This window comes from Neoarius graeffei, chromosome 23 (assembly GCF_027579695.1).
Source record: "Neoarius graeffei isolate fNeoGra1 chromosome 23, fNeoGra1.pri, whole genome shotgun sequence".
Lineage (NCBI taxonomy): Eukaryota > Metazoa > Chordata > Actinopteri > Siluriformes > Ariidae > Neoarius > Neoarius graeffei.
In genome coordinates this window covers 41,560,078-41,583,532 of record NC_083591.1, presented here as the reverse complement: position 1 = coordinate 41,583,532, position 23,455 = coordinate 41,560,078, and the positions used below count along the sequence as shown (strand labels likewise).

The window sequence follows — 23,455 nt, the reverse complement described above, 5'->3', positions numbered from 1 at the left end:
GGTCGCTTTACCGGTCCGTCGTGGTGAAGGAGCTGAGCCAAAAGGCGAAGCTCTCAATTTACCGGTCGATCTACGTTCCGACTCTCACCTATGGTCATGAGCTTTGGGTAATGACCGAAAGGACAAGATCGCGGATACAAGCGGCCGAAATGAGTTTCCTTCGCAGGGTGGCTGGGCGCTCCCTTAGAGATAGGGTGAGAAGCACAGTCACTCGGGAGGAGCTCGGAGTAGAGCCGCTGCTGCTCCACATCGAGAGGAATCAGCTGAGGTGGCTCGGGCATCTTTTTCGGATGCCTCCTGGACGCCTCCCTCGGGAGGTGTTCCAGGCATGTCCCCCCGGGAGGAGGCCCCGGGGAAGACCCAGGACACGCTGGAGGGACTATGTCTCTCGGCTGGCCTGGGAACGTCTCGGTGTTCTTCCCGAGGAGCTGGCCGAGGTGTCTGGGGAAAGGGAAGTTTGGGCTTCCCTGCTTAGACTGCTGCCTCCGCGACCCGGTCCCGGATAAAGCGGAAGAAGACGAGACGAGACGAGACGAGATATATATACACACACTAAGTAACTTTAAAAACGCACATTGATAAAACTTGCTGAATTCGTGCTGAGTTTATCTCAAGAAGAAAAGAAATATAATCACAATGGAAAAATAACTTCGTTCCGCCCGAATAAGTTCCAAATCTGTGCTCAAATCAGAATTTAAGGGAGTTGTACTCAATAACGTACAATATGACTCGGGTAGTCAATGACATGGACAGGCTTTAATTTTCAAACAAATTTTGCATACACTGTACACACACAATCTTGCCTATAAATACCCGGGGGAAATGATGGGAAAATTGTCATTATTGAAGATGCCACGCCTAAGCCAAAATCAACGTGAACAGGCCATCAGGATGTTGCGTGCCGGAAGTACACAGACAGAGGTCGCCCGGCACTTCGGTGTTCATCATTCGACCATTTCCCGTTTGAGTCAGCGTTACAGACAGACAGGGAGCACCGTCCACGCCCTGGTCAGCCTCAAGTCACGACGCCAGTTCAGGATCAGCACATCAGGCCAGCTCACCTCCGTGACAGATTCCTGACACCCTCAGTCACTGCTGCTGAGACCTCTGGACGACACAGACCCAGAATCTCCAGCATGACGGTCCGAACATGGACCAACTGTCACTTGGAATTTTATTATTGTGAATTAATTCTTGAGTTTGACAATAAATGTCCTTTATCGATGTTTCAAGATGTGTGCATTACATACAATATCATAAATTTCAAATATATGCATGGATCTAAAGTGATATTGTGTTGAATTCCATTGTGCGTTTTTAAAGTTACTTAGTGTATATATATATATATATATATATATATATATGGAGAGAGAGAGAGAGAGAGAGAGAGGATTTTACACAGTTGTGTGAAGATATGAAGTTTATCTTCAAATGGTGAGCAAAGCGAACGAGTGAAAATATTTTTCAACACGAGAAGATAAACTTCATACCTTCGTGCCACCATGTAATGTTCTTATATTATATGGACACATCCACAAAAAAATTGAATGGTGAACCAGTTCGTCATTTTGACAACGCGCGTCTCGTCAGCGGGAAAACACTGGGAGTGATGTCATCGGAGTGAAATATCGGGAAATACGTCACTCAGATCCGCAATGTATTTCGTATGAAAAATGCGAGTTTTTCAACGCAAGAAGATACACGTCATATTTTTAAGCCAACGTGTGATGTTCTTTTTATTATATAGACACATTCACAAACAGGTTCAATATTCAAATTCTTTTGATCAACTTGCATATTTTTTTGTGTGGATATGTCATCATAATAAAAAGTATGGAATAAATATTGGATATATTTCACTCATTTGCTTCACTCACTCATGAAATATGTTCATCACTCAAAAATAAACTTCATATGTTCGCGCTAGGGCGGCACAGTGGTTAGCGCTGTCGCCTCACAGCAAGAAGGTCCGGGTTCGAGCCCCGTGGCCGGCGAGGGCCTTTCTGTGTGGAGTTTGCATGTTCTCCCCGTGTCCGCGTGTGTTTCCTCCGGGTGCTCCGGTTTCCCCCACAGTCCAAAGACATGCAGGTTAGGTTAACTGGTGACTCTAAATTGACCGTAGGTGTGAATGTGAGTGTGAATGGTTGTCTGTGTCTATGTGTCAGCCCTGTGATGACCTGGCGACTTGTCCAGGGTGTACCCCGCCTTTCGCCCGTAGTCAGCTGGGATAGGCTCCAGCTTGCCTGCGACCCTGTAGAACAGGATAAAGCGGCTAGAGATAATGAGATGAAATGTTCGCGCCACCGTGTAATATCATATAATAATATATATATATCAGGGCTTTGAACCGGTTCAAGGAACGAAAACGAAAACCGGGAACTTTTTCTATTTCACATGGAACAGAAACGAAACCAGAAACTTTATTATTTTTTATGTTCCGGAACAGAAACGCTTATTAAAAATAATGGTAACCGGTTAATACCGGTTTTTATTTTGTTCCTCAAAGTTTCTGTAGCCTACAAATAGTCATTCTTCTCCTGCGGAAGTTTCTATGACCCGCTGGGGTTCACTTCCTGTGTGACGTTCGCTGATTGAATGGAGAGAGCGGGAAGGTGGACTACTAGTGAGTAAGTGCATTACTGAGTGTCTGAGCAAAGAAGAGCCTGAACGATGCAACCTCCCTATTGGTTGTTTGTAAAAATGTATCAGTTGTTGCCCTTCCCACGGGAATCATCGCGGGCTCGAGAGACGAGACCTGACGAGTTAGTTCGTTGGTAGCAGAACAAAATGTCTGGACACAAATTGGGTTTTCAGAAAAGGAAAGAAAATAAACAGAGGGTTGAAAATACAAAAAAGGAGGCAGAAAATGCAAAACGAGTTTTAAGGTAGGACAAATGGTTACTTTTCTGAGGCAGCCCGCCATGGCTGCAGGCTTTCAGTTGTCATTGAATGGTTACTTTTCTGAGGCAGCCCGCCGTGGCTGCCTGCAGGCTTATTTATTATAGCCCATTTAGTTAAAATAGTTGATATAAAATGTTTATAGTTATGTGATGGTTGTCCTGATTTAGACTGTTTTTTTTTTTTTGGGGTGCGCGCGATGTTGCACCCGGGTCCAGATTAGGGCAGAACCGGCCCTGGCTACATTTCAGGTGTAGTTTGTTATGAATGTATGTACTTGCATAGATGTGTACTTCCAATATGGCGCCTAACAAAATCTCGCGGCGCGGTGACGTCATGCGGTAGCCCTCTATAGGGCCTGACTAGCCTTTGGTAACACACTAAACGAATTATCTTTCATTTTTGGCACTTTTTCTGTTTGTGTAGCTGGGAAGACATACTGAGAATCCAAATCACCAACATTTGAAATAATAATTGTTTTGAATTATTTCTTGTCTTATTTAATGAAGGTTGTAATAGAATTAGCCTACATTTGGCTTAAGCTGGATGAGACAGAGACATAATTTTATAGCCATTTGTTAAACAGCTGACAGGGAACGTAATTAACCGTTCCGGGAACGAAATTTTTTTGTTCTAACCGGTTCGGGAACGTCTATTTAATGGTGGAACCCAAAACCGGAAACGTTAAAATTCCGTTTCTGTTCGGAACGAACCAATAGGAAAAAAATTCCGGTTCAAAGCCCTGATATATATATATATATACACACACACACAAACATACATACACTCACTACTTTAATAGGAGCTTGTTCTTGATTGTAAGATTCCTGTTCTTGGCTGCAGGAGTGGAACCCAATGTGCCGTTCTGCTGTTGCATGCTGAGACACTTTTCTGCTCACCACGGTTGTAAAGAGTTGCTATGAGTTGCTATATCCTTTCCGGCAGTTCGAACCAATCTGGCCAGTTTCCTCTGACCTCTCTCTCTTATCAACAAGACGTTTGTTTCCACCCACAGAACTGTCACCCACTCACTCAATGTTTTTTGTTTTTCGCACCATTCTGTGTAAACTCTAGAGACTGTTGTGTGTGAAAACCCCAGGAGATCAGCAGTTTCTGAAATACTCAAACCAGTCCATCGGGCTCAAACCAACACCCATGCCACAGTGAAGTGAAAGTAACAGAGATCAGAATTTTTCCCATTCTGATGTTTGAAGTCAACATTAACTGAAGCTCTTGATTTGTATCTGCATGATTTGATGCATTGTGCTGCTGTCAAGGGGTCGGCTGATCAGAGAACTGCAGGTGTATGTGTGGGTATTCCTAATAAAGTGACCGGTGAGTATATAATTTTATTTGCTTCAACAACATACATAAAAGGAAATACAAAATTAAAAAATATTGTTCAGTAAGGGCTTTTGACTGATTACACAATCAATACATTTACATGCACACTAATATTCCACTATTATCTATATAAAAAGCGGCAAAGTTTGTTTGTTTGTCTTGAGCTAACGTCGCCATTTCTCGACAGATTTTCACCAAATTTGGCAAGTAGGTCCGGGGATGACCCGGAATTTTGCAGATCTTATCTCATCTCATTATCTCTAGCCGCTTTATCCTGTTCTACAGGGTCGCAGGCAAGCTGGAGCCTATCCATGTACGGGCCCCAGGGGGTCTCCGGTGGGCCCCTGGGTCGTGGATGTTTGGATTTTTGTTTGTCTTGGGTTAATATCACCATTTCTCGACGGATCTTCACCAAATTTGACATGGAAGTCTGGGGGCAACCCAGAATTTTGCAAAACCCGGGCAACGCCGGGTAACCTGCTAGTTCCAAATATGGCAATGTTCAGAATTTGATATGGGTCAGGTAAACAGCATATTCTGTTTAGCTATTTTTTCTAATTTGGCCTTTTTCTGAACTTAGCACTTTCTGATTAAGTTATGTGGGATATGCTGATATTATTTAAGTTTTAAGAGCATTCTTTGGACACGTCTACAGCGCATTCGGAATATGTGACTCAATACAGGATTTTGCACGGCCTCTTGCCTGCTTAGAGTCAGCTCTGTGCATTGTACACAAACTAACTAGACAATCAGAGTCTGCATGGCTGCATGCAAACTGGAATATTTGTGGAATATTAATTTTAATTTGCCACGTAAACAGCTTAGTAGGAATAACGTCTTCTTGGGAATAAAAGTAAAAACTGGAATATTTTGTGCACGTAAATGCAGAGAATGATCTCAGGCCCCTTACTGCCTTACCTTTGCTTAGCTGATCGATGGGTTTGGCATGGGAGTCACTGGGTGCACGCAGATATCTTGGAAAAATGTTTTCAATCTCCCTGAAATCACACATTTTTGGATGAATTAAACACTTTTCTTCCAAATCTTCCAAAATGCTCAAGTGTGTCATCAAAGAACTGCTAAAAAGCTGCTAAGAAACTGAATGACTAAAAGTGTGCACTCACACATATGCATTTTCATTTAGCAGTTTCACAAGTTTTGATTTGGTCTCTTGTTTCAGGATGATGAAGTGTTTGCCTGTTGCCATCTCTGCTTTCGCTCCTAAAGAGAGGTTCCTGCACAAAATAGACAAAAAATGGACCTAAAGAGAGCTTCCATATAAAGAAAGACCCTTTTTACACAGGATTCCCAATCAGCTGTGTTACATGACAGGCATTTAGCAGTTGCTCTTATCTAGAGTGACATACAACATACCTGGTTAGGTGCCTTGCTCAAGGGCACTTCAGCCATTCTTGCTGGTCTAGGGAACTGAACCAGTGACCTTTTGGCTCCAAAGCTGTTTCTCTAACCATTAGGCCATGGCTTCACCCATTTGTCAACTAATTTGGATTTTGTCATTTTATTATTATTTTTAGTCTGGATATATAACCCCAAATCAGGAAAAGTTGGGATGGTATGAAAAATGCAAATAAAAAAAAAAAAGCAGTGCTTTCTAAATTTATTTTGACTTGTATTTCATTGCAGACAATACAAACCCAAGATATTTCATGTTTTGTCTGGACAACTTCATTTCATTTTTTAATATACATCCATTCCTCAGTTTTATACGGAAGCCGCGAGAGGCCCTTCATATAATCTTTTTTTATTCACCTTGTTATCCCGAGATAATGACATAATTAATTCAGGATCTCGAGAAAACAACACAACTAATTCGAGATCTCGAGAAAACAAAACCGTTATTTCGAGATCTCGAGAAAACAAAACAATTATTTCATGATCTCAGCTGGATCACTGTATCTCCGTCGGTAGAGACGAAGCCGGGCCAGTCTTCTGCGGAGGTGCCGCGGACTAATTTTGAAATTATCCCTTATTAAAAGACTTAATGCAATCTCTCCCTGTGTCAACCCCTGATCAAAATATTGCCTTATTAGGTGATCGATTATTCCAGACATTCTAATGACCAAAGTTGCGTCTATACAGAATGAGAAATAGCCCCAAAGTCAGCATATCACAAGTCTCTTGGCGCACCTGAATGAACCGTTTCTCAGCTGTTTACTCGAGATCATGAAATAATTGTTTTGTTTTCTCGAGATCACAGAATAATTGTTTTGTTTTCTCGAGATCTCGAATTAGTTGTGTTGTTTTCTCGAGATCCTGAATTAATTATGTCGTTATCTCGGGATAACAAGGTGAATAAAAAAAAAAGATTATATGAAGGGCCTCTCTCGGCTTCCGTAGTTTTAGGCCTGCAACACATTCCAAAAATAAACAATAATGTTGGGACGGGGCAATTTAAGTCTAGTAATGAGGTAAAGCAATTAAATAATGATGTGGTTTGAAACAGGTGATTGTAATCATGATTTGGTACAAAATCAGTATCTAGGAAAGGGCTACACTTTGAGGAGCAAAGACAGGCCGAGGATTTCTAGTTTGTCAAATTTGTGAGAAAATGATTGTTTTTAAACATGTCAATGTCCTTCAAAGAAAGACAGGAAGGGATTTGGATATTTCACCCTCTACAGTGGATATCATCATTAAACAATTCAAAGAATCTGGAGGAATTTCAGTGTGTAAAGGGCAAGGGCTCAAGCCTAAGCTGAACACCCGTGATCTCTGATCCCTCAGACGGCACTGCATCAAGAACCGTCATTCATCTATAGCTGATATAACCACATGGACTCGGGATTACTTTGGCAAACCTTTGTCAAGCTACAATACAGAGTTACATCCACAAATGCCAGTTAAAACTTTACTGTGCAAAAAGGAAGCCTTATATAAACTGTCCAGAATTGCCAGCGACTTCCCTGGACTTGGAAGCATCTGGGATAAACCATCACACAGTGGAAACATGTATTGTGGTCAGACAAATCAGTATTCCAGGTCTTTTTTGTTCAGAAATGGACACCATGTGGTCTGGATCAAAGATGAAAAGGACCATCCAGACTGTTACCAGCAACAAATCTAAAATCCAGGGTCTGTCATGGTATGGGGTTGTGTCAGTGCTCTTGGCAAAGGTAAAGGCCCGGTCCCACAATACCAATAACTATAACTATAATGATAACTATAAATAAATCAGTCCCCTGCAGTTTATGTAGTTGGTGGTCACACCAGACCGATACCTATAGCCCAGGCCTGGGTTTATCCATATCGGTGAGATTTGCTTCTGGAGCGATTTTTCCAGGCTTGGACCTGATCCAATAAAACATCTGACCAATCAGGTAATTGTTTACATGTGACGTTATTTGAGCACGTGCTATTTTTCCCCGGGCATCTTTTTACATCCTTGTTGCATTATCAATTCACGGAATATGGATGCACGGAAAATAAAAAATATAATGCAAAACATGGATCTTTTATTCACGGATATGTGATATTTTCCATGAAATATCAATAGTAAATTAATAAAGTAAACATATAAATGCAGGTAAGATATTTTAATTATGAACTTCGGCAGTCCAAACGTTTAACTGTTTTCGACTTCTTAATTTTATGTCCGTGAGACATGAAATCCGTAACCAGTCTATAATATACTGAAATGTCCGTGACCAATCCGTAAATTATTAGCGTCCGTGATGCATCATCCGTTACCACTCCGTATTTTGTATCCTTTTTTATTATATTTCCGTAATCTGTGACCTATCCGTGTTTTATCATCCATCGGAGTGTGTGCATGGGTTGTTTTGAAGTCCAAGCTGTACAGGATGACCCAGAATAACGTGCTACTACTTGGGGAAAACTTCCATGACTGTTCCTAAGTTGCATGCATTTATTTAGCTGAGTGGCAGAACCAAATGATATTATAGTCGAGATTATAATCGTGGTGTGACTGCTCCAGACTGGAACTAAATTATAGTTATAGTTGTTGGTGTTGTGGAACCAGGCCCTAACTTACACTTCTGTGATGGCAGCATTAAAGGAGAACTGAAGGCAAATTTTTTTATTATCAAAATTCTATTTATTTCATCTTATTAAATACAGGAATGCATTTTTGATAGCTATTTTGTCATTGCTATAGCAAGTTATGAGTGTTTGAAATATGCTATGTAATATCAGTCCATATGTCAAAGCAATGGCCGTAAACGAGATTTGTCGAGACCTGTGCGAGACATCGTACACTGTAAAAAAAGAATAGTTGAGAATACTTGAAATTTCAAGGCAACCGTCTGCATTAAGAATTTTATGTTTTGCCAACGATGTGCCCATGATAATCCAAACTATGATAACACTGTTATCTTTATTAAGAATTCTTAATTAAGTCAATTTTCAATTCCTCATTCTGCCAACATAGATTTCTCTTTTTGCTGAACAGTGGCATTCACAGTAGTACAAAAAGGCAATTGAGGTTATCGCAATTTTTTTGGGGGCTTTTTTCACCTTTATTTGGATAGGACAGTGTAGAAACAGGAAATGAGCAGGAAAGAATCAGGAAATGCCCTCAGGTTAGAATCAAACCTGGGTCCCCAGATTTATGGTATGGCACCTTATCCACAACGCCCCTGAGGTTATCACAATTTATCATTAAACTATACATGCCTTTTTTCATTGTTCTACACAATTACAAAACTTCAATAATGTATAATAAACTTCACACTTTTTTAAAAACTTTATTTCAATATTGAAGTTTTGTAATTGTGTAGAACAATGAAAAAAGGCATGTATAGTTTAATGATAAATTGTGATTAACCTTGGGGGTGTTGTGGCTCAGGTGGATAAGGCGCCATACCATAAATCCGGGGACCTGGACTCGATTCTGACCCGAGGTCATTTCCTGTCTCTACACTGTCCTATCCAAATAAAGGTGAAAAAAGCCCCCCCAAAAATTGTGATAACCTTAATTGCCTTTTTGTACTACTGTGAATGCCACTGTTCAGCAAAAAGAGAAATCTATGTTGGCAGAATGAGGAATTGAAAATTGACTTAATTAAGAATTCACATAAAAGTGTCTGGCTGACACTTCACGTTTCAAAGTCTCGCACAAGTCTCGTGAAGATCGCGCGGATAAGCGACACCTGCCGTGGACCAAACGAATTAAATTCAACACGGCTAAAAACCGAACAGGCCGATAAGTATAATATTTAACTGCAATTAATTGCCAATACGAGTCACGATATAAGGTTACTAAAACCGAAAACGTAATTGAATAACACGTTAATTAAGAAATAAAGCAAGTTTAAAAATGACTTAAGTTCTCCTTTAATGCAGAAAAGTCCATTGAGATTTTGGAGCAACACGTTATCATTAGACACAATACAGACACTAAAATGAATATATAATCATGTCACTGTAGTTGAAAAGGCTGAATATTACCATATGTTTGTCCAACAAGAAAGCTTTAATGTTAACTTGTACGCAGAAATGAAACCATAGCTCCGCCCCCTCGCACACAACCAAGTGAATAGCAAGCAGTGCATATTATATCAATAGAAAGTGCAATAGACACAGACGATTTTTTATGTTATGTAGGGTAAATCTTAAAGATTGTGAACTATACCTCTGTATAGACCAAGTGATGGTTAAATGGAATTCATTGGACTGGTTCAACATGCTGATCAGGTTTTTACGGCTGGGTGGGCTGATGGTCCACAGCGAGCTGGAGTTTCCCTCTAGGTGGGCTATGGTGACATCTTCATACACATATGACTCGAGAAACTGCAGCGCCATCTACATGGAGAAACAACAACACCTTTCTTCAATCTGCAACCCATCCTTAGATCCATCAAAAACCTTCATTCATTATTTAAAATAATTGCTTCCCATTATAAGCCATCATAAACTACACTAAATGAATAGAAACTGAGTTGATCTAAATACACCAGTGAGATTATCGGCTTTGGATTAAGCGTTATCTTGACTTCAAACATGGTCGTATGTTGGATTGGACAGACTGACACTACTCTTGTTACTTACCGAATCAGACATATAGTCTTTCTTGAAACTCTCAAACTTGTCTGAAGTAATGCTCATCAGGTTCTTCTGTTGAGCACTCATTGTGAAGATTGGCTAAATAAAAAGGGAAAACAGATGGATGACAAACAAAACACATTTTCTGCTTGTATTATACAATACACTGATAAGGAGAGGACAGTACAATTTTTAATGACATTACAGAGCACCCTCCTGGTGTATCCGTACCTGGAAGCCTGCAAGCGTGAGGCTAACAGAGACGTCCAGAGGTGTATTGACGACGCCTGCTACTGATTTGACCAGAGACATGAAGAGCAGAGGGAACCAGACGATGCAGATGAGCAGCATAACGATCATGCCACCCATTCCGTACTTCACCACCTTCTTCTTCTTCTGACCCCGAGGCTGAGGAAAACGCTAGAACACACACACACAATAAAACAGTCAAGAGAAACTAATTTTGTTCTCTTATCTCAATTTGGCACCCAGTGATACTGTATATACGTACATTCATCTAATCCATGGATTTGGATCCTATCCTAGCAACATTGGGTGTGACATGGGAATACACCCAGAGTGGCATGCAAGTGCATCATCACAGGGCACCATACACACATTCACACACTCATTCACACATAGGGCCAATTTAGAGTTCCTTTTAGTGGAGTGCAGTATTTCTTATACCATGTTTTCAGTCCCTTACCTTTTCTGACTCTCTCCAGCACTTGAGTATAAAGATGTGAGCGTAAATATCCTCCACACAAATCCAGCTGGACAAGCTGAGCGTCGTGTCCGTCCATACCCAGTCCATCACGGCACGCAGCTCAGTCAGAAACGGGATCAAACGAAACCTTTACAACACAGTCAGTAATTCCCAGGTGAACGCAAAGGCAGATGGAACAGATTTTTGCAGCAAATTTGACTTGTTTCAGAAAGTGGAAGCAATCCCATGGCATAAAATTTACTATAATAAATGTTATGTCAGGGGTGGCACGGTGGTGTAGTGGTTACCGCTGTCGCCTCACAGCAAGAAGGTCCTGGGTTTGAGCCCCGGGGCCGGCGAGGGCCTTTCTGTGTGGAGTTTGCATGTTCTCCCCGTGTCCGCATGGGTTTCCTCCGGGTGCTCCGGTTTCCCCCACAGTCCAAAGACATGCAGGTTAGGTTACCTGGTGACTCTAAATTGACTGTAGGTGTGAGTGTGAATGGTTGTCTGTGTCTATGTGTCAGCCCTGTGATGACCTGGCGACTTGTCCAGGGTGTACCCCGCCTTTCGCCCGTAGTCAGCTGGGATAGGCTCCAGCTTGCCTGCGACCCTGTAGAAGGATAAAGCGGCTAGAGATGATGAGATGAGATGTTATGTCAAAGTCCCTCCCATGCCAGGACCTGATCTTCTGAGGCAGTCTCCCATCCTTGTACTAACCAGGCACTTAGTGCACTGGGTGGCGCTGATCTCTGTTTCTATAGCCCTCGGCCTCTCACCTATTACATAGCTAAGAACCCTTTACTCGTCACATGCACACTTCAAGCGCAGTGAAATTCATCCTCTGCATTTAACCCATCTGAAGCAGTGAACACACGCACACACACAGAGCAGTGGGCAGCCACACCGGAGCACCCAGGGAGCAGTCAGGGATCAGGTACCTTGCTCAAGGGCACCTCAGCCCAAGGCCACCCCACATCAACCTAACTGCATGTCTTTGGACTGTGGGGGAAACTGGAGCACCCGGAGGAAACCCACGCGGACATGGGGAGAACATGCAAACTCCACACAGAAAGGCCCTCGCCGGCCGCTGGGTTTGAACCCGGAACCTTCTTGCTGTGAGGTTACCGTGCTAACCACTACACCACCGTGCTGTAGCTAGGTTACAGTGGGCGGCTGGTTCTCTGGTAACCACGAGATGTTGATTCCCTGCTTGCATCTGTACTGCGGTGTGCCTTGCCAGATGCCAGTAGGTACCATTTCTATCAGTGGCGAACCGTTACAATTAGAGCTGGGACTTGAGCTCAGCCAAAACTTAGCCAGACACACCAAAAAACCAACAGGGCAAAGGATTTTGCAAGGGATTAGCGGCAGGCTGCCAAGTCGCTCCGTTGTGTGTAGTTGTCGATGTTGATTTTTTTAATACTTCTTTTATTGGGGTTCTAACAGTCAATACACACACTTCAGTCTAAGATATGCATAGAACCACGTGATTTTTTTTGTCCCCCCCCCCAAACTGAACATATTTAACAAAAGAAAAACAAACAAACAAAAAAACACATCAGGGCTTTCCCTATACATACATAATACTAAAGAAGAGTAAGACAGAGACAAAAATAATAATAATAAAATCAAATCAAGACAAGACAACACACGCACACACACCACCAGGCTGACATAATTACATCTGAATCACTAAGACATGCTGTAGTCAGGCAGCACGGTGGTGTAGTGGTTAGTGCTGTTGCCTCACAGCAAGAAGGTCCGGGTTCGAGCCCTGTGGCCGGCGAGGGCCTTTCTGTGCGGAGTTTGCATGTTGTCCAGGTGCTCTGGTTTCCCCCACAGTCCAAAGACATGCAGGTTAGGTTAACTGGTGACTCTAAATTGAGTGTGAATGGTTGTCTATGTGTCAGCCCTGTGATGACCTGGCGACTTATCCAGGGTGTATCTATATCTTTGCAATAAATTAATTCCATCATTCAGTATTCAAGGTATTCCTCAATTAACTTGTTTTTGATCATCATACATACTTATTTTATTTTTTTCCTTTCTTACTTTTTGAATAAAAATTCTTTTTGTATCACTACCCTTCTAATGCACAACATGGGTCAAAAACGACCTGCATTCATTTTCCAGGTTATTTCATGTATGGCTGAGTGTTTCTATGATACCTCATCTCATCATCTCTAGCTGCTTTACTACAGTGGTGCTTGAAAGTTTGTGAACCCTTTTGAATTTTCTATATTTCTGCATAAATATGACCTAAAACATCATCAGATTTTCACACAAGTCCTAAAAGTAGATAAAGAGAACCCAGTTAAACAAATGAGACAAAAATATTATACTTGGTCATTTATTTATTGAGGAAAATGATCTAATATTACATATCTGTGAGTGGCAAAAGTAAGTGAACCTCTAGGATTAGCAGTTAATTTGAAGGTGAAATTAGAGTCATGTGTTTTCAATCAATGGGATGACAATCAGGTGTGAGTGGGCACCCTGTTTTATTTAAAGAACAGGGATCTATCAAAGTCTGATCTTCACAACACATGTTTGTGGAAGTGTATCATGACACGAATAAAGGAGATTTCTGAGGACCTCAGAAAAAGCATTGTTGATGCTCATCAGGCTGGAAAAGGTTACAAAACCATCTCTAGAGAGTTTGGATTCCACCAATCCACAGTCAGGCAGATTGTGTACAAATGGAGGAAATTCAAGACTATTGTTACCCTCCCCAGGAGTGGTCGACCAACAAAGATCACTCCAAGAGCAAGGCGTGTAATAGTCGGTGAGGTTACAAAGGACCCCAGGGTAACTTCTAAGCAACTGAAGGCCTCTCTCACATTGGCTAATGTTAATGTTCATGAGTCCACCATCAGGAGAACACTGAACAACAATGGTGTGCATGGCAGGGTTGCAAGGAGAAAGCCACTGCTCTCCAAAAAGAACATTGCTTCTTGTCTGCAGTTTGCTAAAGAACACGTGGACAAGCCAGAAGGCTATTGGAAAAATGTTTTGTGGACGGATGAGACTAAAATAGAACTTTTTGGTTTAAACGAGAAGCGTTATGTTTGGAGAAAGGAAAACACTGCATTCCAACATAAGAACCTTATCCCATCTGTGAAACATGGTGGTGGTAGTATCATGGTTTGGGCCTGTTTTGCTGCATCTGGGCCAGGACGACTTGCCATCATTGATGGAACAATGAATTCTGAATTATACCAGTGAATTCTAAAGGAAAATGTCAGGACATCTGTCCATGAACTGAATCTCAAGAGAAGGTGGGTCATGCAGCAAAACAACGACCCTAAGCACACAAGTCCTTCTACCAAAGAATGGTTAAAGAAGAATAAAGTTAATGTTTTGGAATGGCCAAGTCAAAGTCCTGACCTTAATCCAATCAAAATGTTGTGGAAGGACCTGAAGCGAGCAGTTCATGGGAGGAAACCCACCAACATCCCAGAGTTGAAGCTGTTCTGTACGGAGGAATGGGCTAAAATTCCTCCAAGCTGGTGTGCAGGACTGATCAACAGTTACCGCAAACGTTTAGTTGCAGTTATTGCTGCACAAGGGGGTCACACCAGATACTGAGAGTAAAGGTTCACATACTTTTGCCATGCACAGATATGTAATATTGGATCATTTTTCTCAATAAATAAATGACCAAGTATAATATTTTTTGTCTCATTTGTTTAACTGGGTTCTCTTTATCTACTTTTTGGACTTGTGTGAAAATCTGATGATGTTTTAGGTCATATTTATGCAGAAAAATAGAAAATTCTAAAGGGTTCACAAACTTTCAAGCACCACTGTAGCTGTTCTACAGGGTCGCAGGCAAGCTGGAGCCTATCCCAGCTGACTACGGGCGAAAGGCGGGGTACACCCTGGACAAGTCGCCAGGTCATCACAGGGCTGACACATAGACACAGACAACCATTCACACTCACATTCACACCTACGGTCAATTTAGAGTCACCAGTTAACCTAACCTGCATGTCTTTGGGGGAAACCAGAGCACCCGGAGGAAACCCACGTGGACACGGGGAGAACATGCAAACTCCACACAGAAAGGCCCTCGCTGGCCACGGGGCTCGAACCCGGACCTTCTTGCTGTGAGGTGACAGCGCTAACCACTACACCACCGTGCCACCCCTGTTTCTATGATGTACTTTTGAAATAAATTCATTTTGTCATTTACTTTTCCAAATACGTAGTAACTATCTTGTTCTTGTTTAGCACAAATCATCATTTTTATTTTTCCTTTCTTAAGTTATGAACAAGCACAGCTTTTGTAATTCTGCATCAAGTTTACACACATGGGTCAGAACCGACCCGCATGCATTTACTCAAGTGTTTGGTGGGAACTGTGAATTGTGCTTGTGTCAGACATTTCACAGCTCAGCACAGCGCCCTTTGCCCATCTAATACATGCAAGTAATGTTTTTTAATTGTTCTAACATTACCTTAGAAAAAAATTGACTATGTTTAGGTTACCTTGAGAGTGAGTAGATTACTTGTCAGAAAGTTACAAGTAATTGCTATTAGCTACCGAGCTGTTGACATATTCTACTTTAGTTAGCTAATTTTATTGTAGTTGGCTTAGCTAACTACATAGTTAATAAATAAATAACTGGCCCCATTCACTGCTAAAGTAATTACTTGAAACAAATTATTATTATAGTATTAAGACATTTAATTTTAAATCACACTTGGATGACCCATGTGTAGTAATATAAAAAGTATTTTTGTTCATAAAGTAGGAAAGAAAAAATTAAATTAATGACTTGTGGTAATTAAAAACAAGATATTTAAAGAATACTTGGAATATTCAATCATAAATTGATTTCAAAAGTTAGAGCAAAGAAAAATCAGTCAGCATGAAATAACCTGGAAAATGAATGCGGGCCATTTTTGACCCATGTTGTGCATTAGAAGGGGTGTGCATATGTTTTGCATCAAAGGGTTAAGAATGTCTTCCAAAAAAGACTCATTTGGAGCATGTATGTTTTTTGGTATATAATGTCGTATTTGCAGGTAGCAATAGAAATGAGACTGCTGTAGAGAGTATTTGTTTTTCAAACCCTCAAAAGACTCCATTGTTCCTCCTTCATAGAGTTTAGCAAGCTGGTCCAGGCCCCTCTCCCGCCAAAGTTTAAACACTGAATCCTGACATGAAGGGGGAGAATCTGGATTTCCCCATAAGGGGGTCAGAAGTGAGAAATGGTTTTTAAGTTTAAAGCAGACCTTAATCTTGTTCCATGTATTCAATGTGTTCCGAACAATAAAGTTATTTTGGACCTCCAATTTTACCTTCTTATACGGTAATTAACGAAAAGGCAATCCTTTAATGCCAATATGCCACAATTTCTAGACTCCATGTCTATCCATGTATTTTTAATGTCTGGATTCACCCGTTCATGCATGTATCGAATTTGTGCTGCCCAATAGTATAACCGCATATTTGGGACCCCCAGTCCACCTTGTTCTTTGTTTCTCTGTAGTTTACCTATTTTCATTCTGACCTTTTTTACCGTGCCAAATGAATTGTGTAAACATTTTATCTAAATCAATGAAAAAAAACTGTTGGGAATTGAGTTTGGCAACATCTGTAGAGGGTACAACAACCTTGGCCATATATTCATTTTGAGCACACTTATCCTGCCCAGCCAGGAGACAGGTAGGGTTCCCCATTTGCGCAGGTCTTCCTTAATGTGTGTTATGATTGGTTTAAGATGAAGCTTGACCAGTTTTTTAAGAGAAGGACCAATTCTTATTCCAAGGTATGTTATCTCCTTAGAAAGGGAAAGCCACCGGGTGGGGCGGAGCCCGCCAAAGCGCCAATAGGCATGGCCTCCATTTTTAATAAATTGACCTTAAAGCCTGATATGTATCCAAATTGTCGTAGACATTCGAGCAGACATGGAATGGTGGTGTCCATATCAACTAGGAACAGCAGGACGTCGTCTGCATACAGAGAAATTTTATGTATCGTGTCTTTAACATTGAAGCCTCTAATCATTGGGGTAGATCTGATGAGCTCTGCTAGGGGTTCAATGGCCAAATCGAACAGGAGGGGGCTCCGTGGGCACCCCTGGTGGGTACCACGCTCCAGTGGGAATGGGTCTGAGCAATAGGAGTTGGTAACCACCACTGCTTTAGGAGAACAATACAGCAACTTCACGCAGTCAATGAATTCTGTACCTACTTAAAATTTTTCCATAGTATAGAAAAGGAAAGGCCATTCAACCCTATCAAATGCTTTTAATGAGTCCAAAGATACCACCAGGCCCCGTATCCCATTGTCACTGGCCAGCTGTATTATGTTCAGAAGCCTCCTGATGTTATTAGCAGAACTCCTTCCTTTAATAAAGCCTGTTTGATCAGGTTTTACTAATGTTGATATTAGTGGTTCAAGCCTCAAAGTTAAAACCTTAGCTAAAACCTTTGCGTCTACATTAATGAGCAAAACAGACTTGTAGGACGCTGGGTCTTCAGGGTCCTTGTTTTTTTTCAGGATCAGACTAATATTGGCTAATGACGTTGTTTCAGGCAGATGGTGGGCAGTATTGAAGCTATAATTATAGGTTCTAGCCAGATAGTGAATGAGCTTGTTCTTAAAAGCCTTGAACCATTCCACCGACATCCCATCTGGACCCAGGGATTTTCCACTGCGCATTAGGGCTATTACCTCTAAAATTCCTTTCTCCTGAATGGGTTTGCTCAGAGATTTCTGTTGCTCTTCAGTCAATGTGGGTAATTTAATCTTTGAGAAAAAATTATCGAGTTGTTCCTTGTTGCTGTTATTATCAAATTTATATAAAGACTTATAAAACGATACAAAAACTGAACTAATGCTTTTCCTGTCAAAATGTCTTTTCCTTCCCGAATCTCTGATCCCTGCTATTGTGTTGCAATTATGTTTCTGACGGAGTAGACGTGCCAAATATTTACTAGGTTTGTTCCTATATTCGTACAATCATTGCCCTGATAAAATAATGATCTGGAAGCCTTCTCGTTCAAAATTGAATTTAGCGCTGCTTTAGTCGTTTGGATTTTAATAAGGTTTGTTCAAGTCAGATTCGATTTATGAGGCGTTTCTGCCTTTTTCAAATCTACTTCCAATTCGTTTTGCTGTTGGGCGGCACGGTGGTGTAGTGGTTAGCACGGTTGCCTCACAGCAAGAAGGTTCTGGGTTTGAACCCAGCGGCCGGCGAGGGCCTTTCTGTGTAGAGTTTGCATGGCCTTCCTTTGTGGAGTCTGTCTGTGTGGGTTTCCTCTGGGTGCTTTGGTTTCCCCCACAGTCCAAAAGACATGCAGTTAGGTTAATGTGGGGTGGCCTTGGGCTGAAGTGCCCTTGAGCAAGGTACTTAACCCCTGGGTGCTCTAGTGTGGCTGCCCACTGCTCTGGGTGTGTGTGTTCACTGCTTCAGATGGGTTAAATGCAGAGGATGAATTTCACTGTGCTTGAAATGTGCGTGTGACAAATAAAGGTTTCTTCAACAATAGTGATTTTTTCGGAGATGGCAAATCCTCTAATATAAGCCTTTGCAGAGTCCCAAAGAAATTCAGGATTTGCTTCGTTGTTGTCATTCATGTCGAAAAATAGTTTTACCTCTGCCTCCATCCCCCTTTTAAATTCCTAGTCATTAAGTAGATACACAGCAAATTCCCCAGTGTTGAATTCACACTTTCAGAGTTAATTTGTGTCCAACTGGACCTATATAAACACAGTAGGGTGTTAAATCAACGCTCTGGGTGTTAATTCAACACTGGGGATTTTGCTGTGTATGATGGAAATCGCCACCTTTGCCTGCCCACCGTAGTGTCAATCATGACCAATTCCAGATAGACTGGGGCATGGTCACTGATATGGATAGATCCTATACTGCATGCAGTCACTTGTCCTATAATCTGCGATGGTATAAAAAAAAAAGTCAGTTCGCGAGTACGATTTGTGTGGGTTGGAATAGAACGTGAAATCCCTAACTGACGAGTTCAAAATTCTCCATATATCTTTCAGATCAATATCATTTAACATTTTGACTAGCGGAGAACTTGCGCCTGCTTGTCTGAATACATCTGCTGTAGACCTGTCTAATTTATTGTCTAAACAACAATCAAAGTCACCACCCAACACTGTGAGGGGGGCATTTGTATTCCTCCAATACTGTTGCAGCTTTAGTCCAAAATGAGGGGGGCGGTGGACTAGGGGCATACACGCTCATCATAGTGATATGAGTACCATAAATTGTACCACGGACAAGAATGTATCTGCCCTCAGGATCCACTGTACATGTCTCATCTCATTATCTCTAGCCGCTTTATCCTTCTACAGGGTCGCAGGCAAGCTGGAGCCTATCCCAGCTGACTACGGGTGAAAGGCGGGGTACACCCTGGACAAGTCGCCAGGTCATCACAGGGCTGACACATAGACATAGACAACCAGTCACACTCACACCTACGGTCAATTTAGAGTCACCAGTTAACCTAACCTGCATGTCTTTGGACTGTGGGGGAAACCGGAATATCCGGAGGAAACCCACGCGGACACGGGGAGAACATGCAAACTCCGCACAGAAAGGCCCTCGCCAGCCACGAGGCTCGAACCCGGACCTTCTTGCTGTGAGGTGACAGCGCTAACCACTACACCACCGTGCCGCCCTCACTGTACATGTATTAAGCACAAATGGGATGGCCCTGTGGATTAAAATGGCCACTCCTCTGCTATTAGAGGAATATGACAAGTAATAGGCCTGGCCTACCCAGTCTCGTTTAAGTTTCACATGCTCTTTATCTACTAAGTGGGTTTCTTGTAAAAAAGCTATCTTTTTTGAGAAAGCTTAATATTTTCTTCCGCTTTATTGGATGATGGATCCCTTTTACATTAAATACAGAATTTAATAATATTTATACTTGACATTTACCCCTTTTTCCTGTTGTCACAGAGAGATATTGTCTTTCTAGTGGCGTTCTGGACCTCTGCATTATCTGACCTCAGCCTACCTAGCTTGTATGGAAATTCCCTTCTGGTGGTATAAAACAAAAACCAACATTTAACTCCATTTAACAACAAAAGACAACTTAAATATATCCGTACCTGCTGTAACGTTAACCTTTCTATAGGGCACATGTGAACCTCTAATCTCCAATATCTTTCCCTCCTACATACACTACCGTTCAAAAGTTTGGGGTCACTTTGAAATGTCCTTATTTTTGAAAGAAAAGCACTGTTCTTTTCAATGAAGATCACTTTAAACTAATCAGAAATCCACTCTATACATTGCTAATGTGGTAAATGACTATTCTAGCTGCAAATGTCTGGTTTTTGGTGCAATATCTCCATAGGTGTATAGAGGCCCATTTCCAGCAACTATCATTCCAGTGTTCTAATGGTACAATGTGTTTGCTCATTGCCTCAGAAGGCTAATGGATGATTAGAAAACCCTTGTACAATCATGTTAGCACAGCTGAAAACAGTTGAGCTCTTTAGAGAAGCTATAAAACTGACCTTTGAGCAGATTGAGTTTCTGGAGCATCACATTTGTGGGGTCGATTAAATGCTCAAAATGGCCAGAAAAATGTCTCGACTATATTTTCTATTCATTTTACAACTTATGGTGGGAAATAAAAGTGTGACTTTTCATGGAAAACACAAAATTGTCTGGGCGACCCCAAACTTTTGAACGGGAGTGTAACCTAGAAACAAACACTAGTAGGATGAGACAGAGCTCCCCACACTCTGAATTATGTAAAAACCTCTTTCAGGGATAGTAATTATTCAATAATCATTACAAACCTTAATGTCAACGGTAATAAAATAAAGTTGTTATAGTCCCAGGGTATAATAACCAAAAAAGCAGTGGATCATACGTGTAGAAAGTGTTTTCAATGTCTCTCCCATTTTGGCTGCTTCCTCACAGCACCAACAACCATAGCTTAGTAAAAAAAAAACAAAAAAAAACATTCCACTGTATACCAACATCAGAAATGTTATCAACTTAAGCTTTCTATAATCACAGTCCCAGTCCATGGCCGCACTAATAATGTCCATTGACCTCCTTTATGTGGAGCTTTAGCTGCCTGGCCATCATGAACAAGAACTGTTGGTTTAATTCCAAATTACCTTGCGACTGTCCCTCATGACTTTTCCTTCTGTAGTTCCTCGACGTATCTCTGTGCTTCAGCTGCAGTTTTGAAAAGCTGGACCTTGTTATCATGTGTGAAACGCAGCACAGTGGGGTAAAGCATCCTGTAGGGGATCCCCAGCTCTTGGAGTGATTTCTTTACCTCCAAAAACTCATGCCGCCTTTTTTCCACCGTGGGTGAAAAATCCTCAAAACAGTGGATGCGGTTCCCGGAAACCCGAATTTCACCCATACTTCGCACCTTTTCCATGACCAGCTGTTTATCCGCGAAGTTATGGAGACGGATGTATACGACCCTTGGTCTCATTGACTCCGTCCGCAACTGTGTTGGAGTGCGGTGGTACCTGTCCATCTTGATCCAGTTGTTTTTCACTGTGAGGTTCAGAGTCTTTGGCAGCCATGTCTCGAAAAAGTCTTTAGCGTTGTCACCCTCTGTGCGTTCTGTCAGGTTGACGATTTTAATGTTATGTCTGTACCTGTTCTCCTGGTCCTCTAGTCTGTTGATGGCCTTGCTTAGCCACGCCTCGGTGTGTTCAACTTTAGCTAGCAGCTGCGACACTGTGTTTTCTGTGTCGGAGATTCTCTGTTCTGCATCCTCCCCTCTTCTTTCGACAACTTTTACCTTTTTGCACACCGAGCTCACTGATTTAACTATCTGGTCGAGTTTCATATCCAAACTGGAGCTGAGTTTAGCAAATACTGCTTCACTTATCTTAGTCACCAGGCCATCTATCTCCTCAAATTTATTTTGCTCTATCACCTAATGATTATGCCCCCCTTGAATGTCTCTACCAGTGTATCGACCAAATCAACAACTGGATGTCACAAAATTTTCTTCAGCTGAACACAGGTAAAACAGAAGTAATTCTATTTGGGAAAAAAGATGAAAGACTCAGGATTACCACTATTCTTGACGCAAAGGGGATTAAAACAAAAGATATGGTTAAAAATCTTGGTGTTTTCATTGACAGCGAGCTAAACTTTGACAGTCACATGAAAGCAATCACTAAAACGGCATTTTATCACCTAAAAAACATTTCCAAACTAAGAGGACTAATGTCAAAAAATGATCTGGAAAAACTTATACATGCCTTCATCTCTAGTAGGGTTGATTACTGCAATGGCCTTTTCACAGGCCTGTCAAAAAAGACCATCAAACGACTTCAGCTGGTTCAAAATGCAGTGGCTAGGGTTCTCACACGAACAAAAAGAACAGAGCACATTACTCCAATTCTAAGGTCCCTTCACTGGCTTCCAGTAAGCTACAGAATTGACTTTAAAGCATTGCTGCTGGTGTACAAATCTCTAAATGGTACAGGGCCCAATTACCTCCCTGATATGTTGCAGCGGCCTAACCCAATCAGATCTACCAGATCGCAGCAGCAAAATTTACTGGTAAAACCTGTTGTTAAAACAAAGTGTGGTGAAGCAGCTTTTAGCTACTATGCAGTACAGCTATGGAACCAACTGCCAGAGGACATCAGAAATGCTCCTGCTGTTGGCAGCTTCAAATCTAGACTAAAGACCAAGCCGTTCTCAGATGCTTTCTGCTAACTGATGAATATTGTCATCTTTACATGTTTTAAACTTTCTTAACTTTTACAGTCTCTGCATGTTTTAAACTTTACTTAACTTTTATTCTATTTTATTCTGCTGTTTTTTTTTACTGAACTTTTACTACATTTTATTATTTTATTTCTACTATTGTTTAATTCTTATTATTTTTTCCCCATTTATTTTATGTAATTTTATTTTCTATTGTTTACTGTTTTGCTTTTACTTCTGTAAAGCACATTGAACTGCCACTGTGTATGAAATGCGCTATATAAATAAACTTGCCTTGCCTCACCTTCCGCCATTTTGTCAGGTCCGCTGGTCACTGGCCCCGGCTGAGTTTTTCGAGACTTGGGTCGCAAAACTCGTCTGTTCTCAGGTGTTTTTGCCCAGAGTTCATGTAGGGACATTACTCCTCTGATCGTGCTGTTTTAGCCATGTTAAACTATCTCTGAAATGTTCAAAATCGTATTTAGCCCGGGAGCTCGACTCTGACGCTCCTACTCTCTCCGCATCACGTGACGCCCGTCGATGTTGATTTTAAAAGTAACTAAGTAAATTACACAGGGAAATGAATACTCAAGTCTGAGTGAAAAATACTGTAGTTAGCGTGCATGGAAGAAGAGTCTGGAGACAGAAATCTTAGTTTCTCTTTCGTTAGCCTGTGCTACTTGCTCTTGATAGCACTGGGTTGACTGCTTTATGAGCATTCGCTAACACTACTGATGAACGCTACACCGGCTGGAAAGTGACTTCACTGCTGCGCTGACAGCGTTGACTCATGGTTAAG

The 23,455-nt window shown here is 41.5% G+C and overlaps 1 protein-coding gene across 3 annotated transcripts in view; it reads right to left on the bottom strand.

The window, feature by feature from the left end:
* The window catches only part of LOC132871732 (piezo-type mechanosensitive ion channel component 2), a 217,232-nt gene that overhangs the window by 8,275 nt on the left and 185,502 nt on the right, over window positions 1–23,455 (bottom strand). For all 3 annotated transcript variants that reach the window (XM_060906188.1, XM_060906189.1, XM_060906190.1), the window contains 6 exons: window positions 10,970–11,117; window positions 10,495–10,683; window positions 10,270–10,362; window positions 9,854–10,023; window positions 5,367–5,477; window positions 5,161–5,240 (listed from right to left, as the gene is read on the bottom strand). In XM_060906188.1, the coding sequence (XP_060762171.1) occupies window positions 5,161–5,240; window positions 5,367–5,477; window positions 9,854–10,023; window positions 10,270–10,362; window positions 10,495–10,683; window positions 10,970–11,117 (791 nt within the window). The remainder of the gene's footprint in view (window positions 1–5,160; window positions 5,241–5,366; window positions 5,478–9,853; window positions 10,024–10,269; window positions 10,363–10,494; window positions 10,684–10,969; window positions 11,118–23,455) is intronic.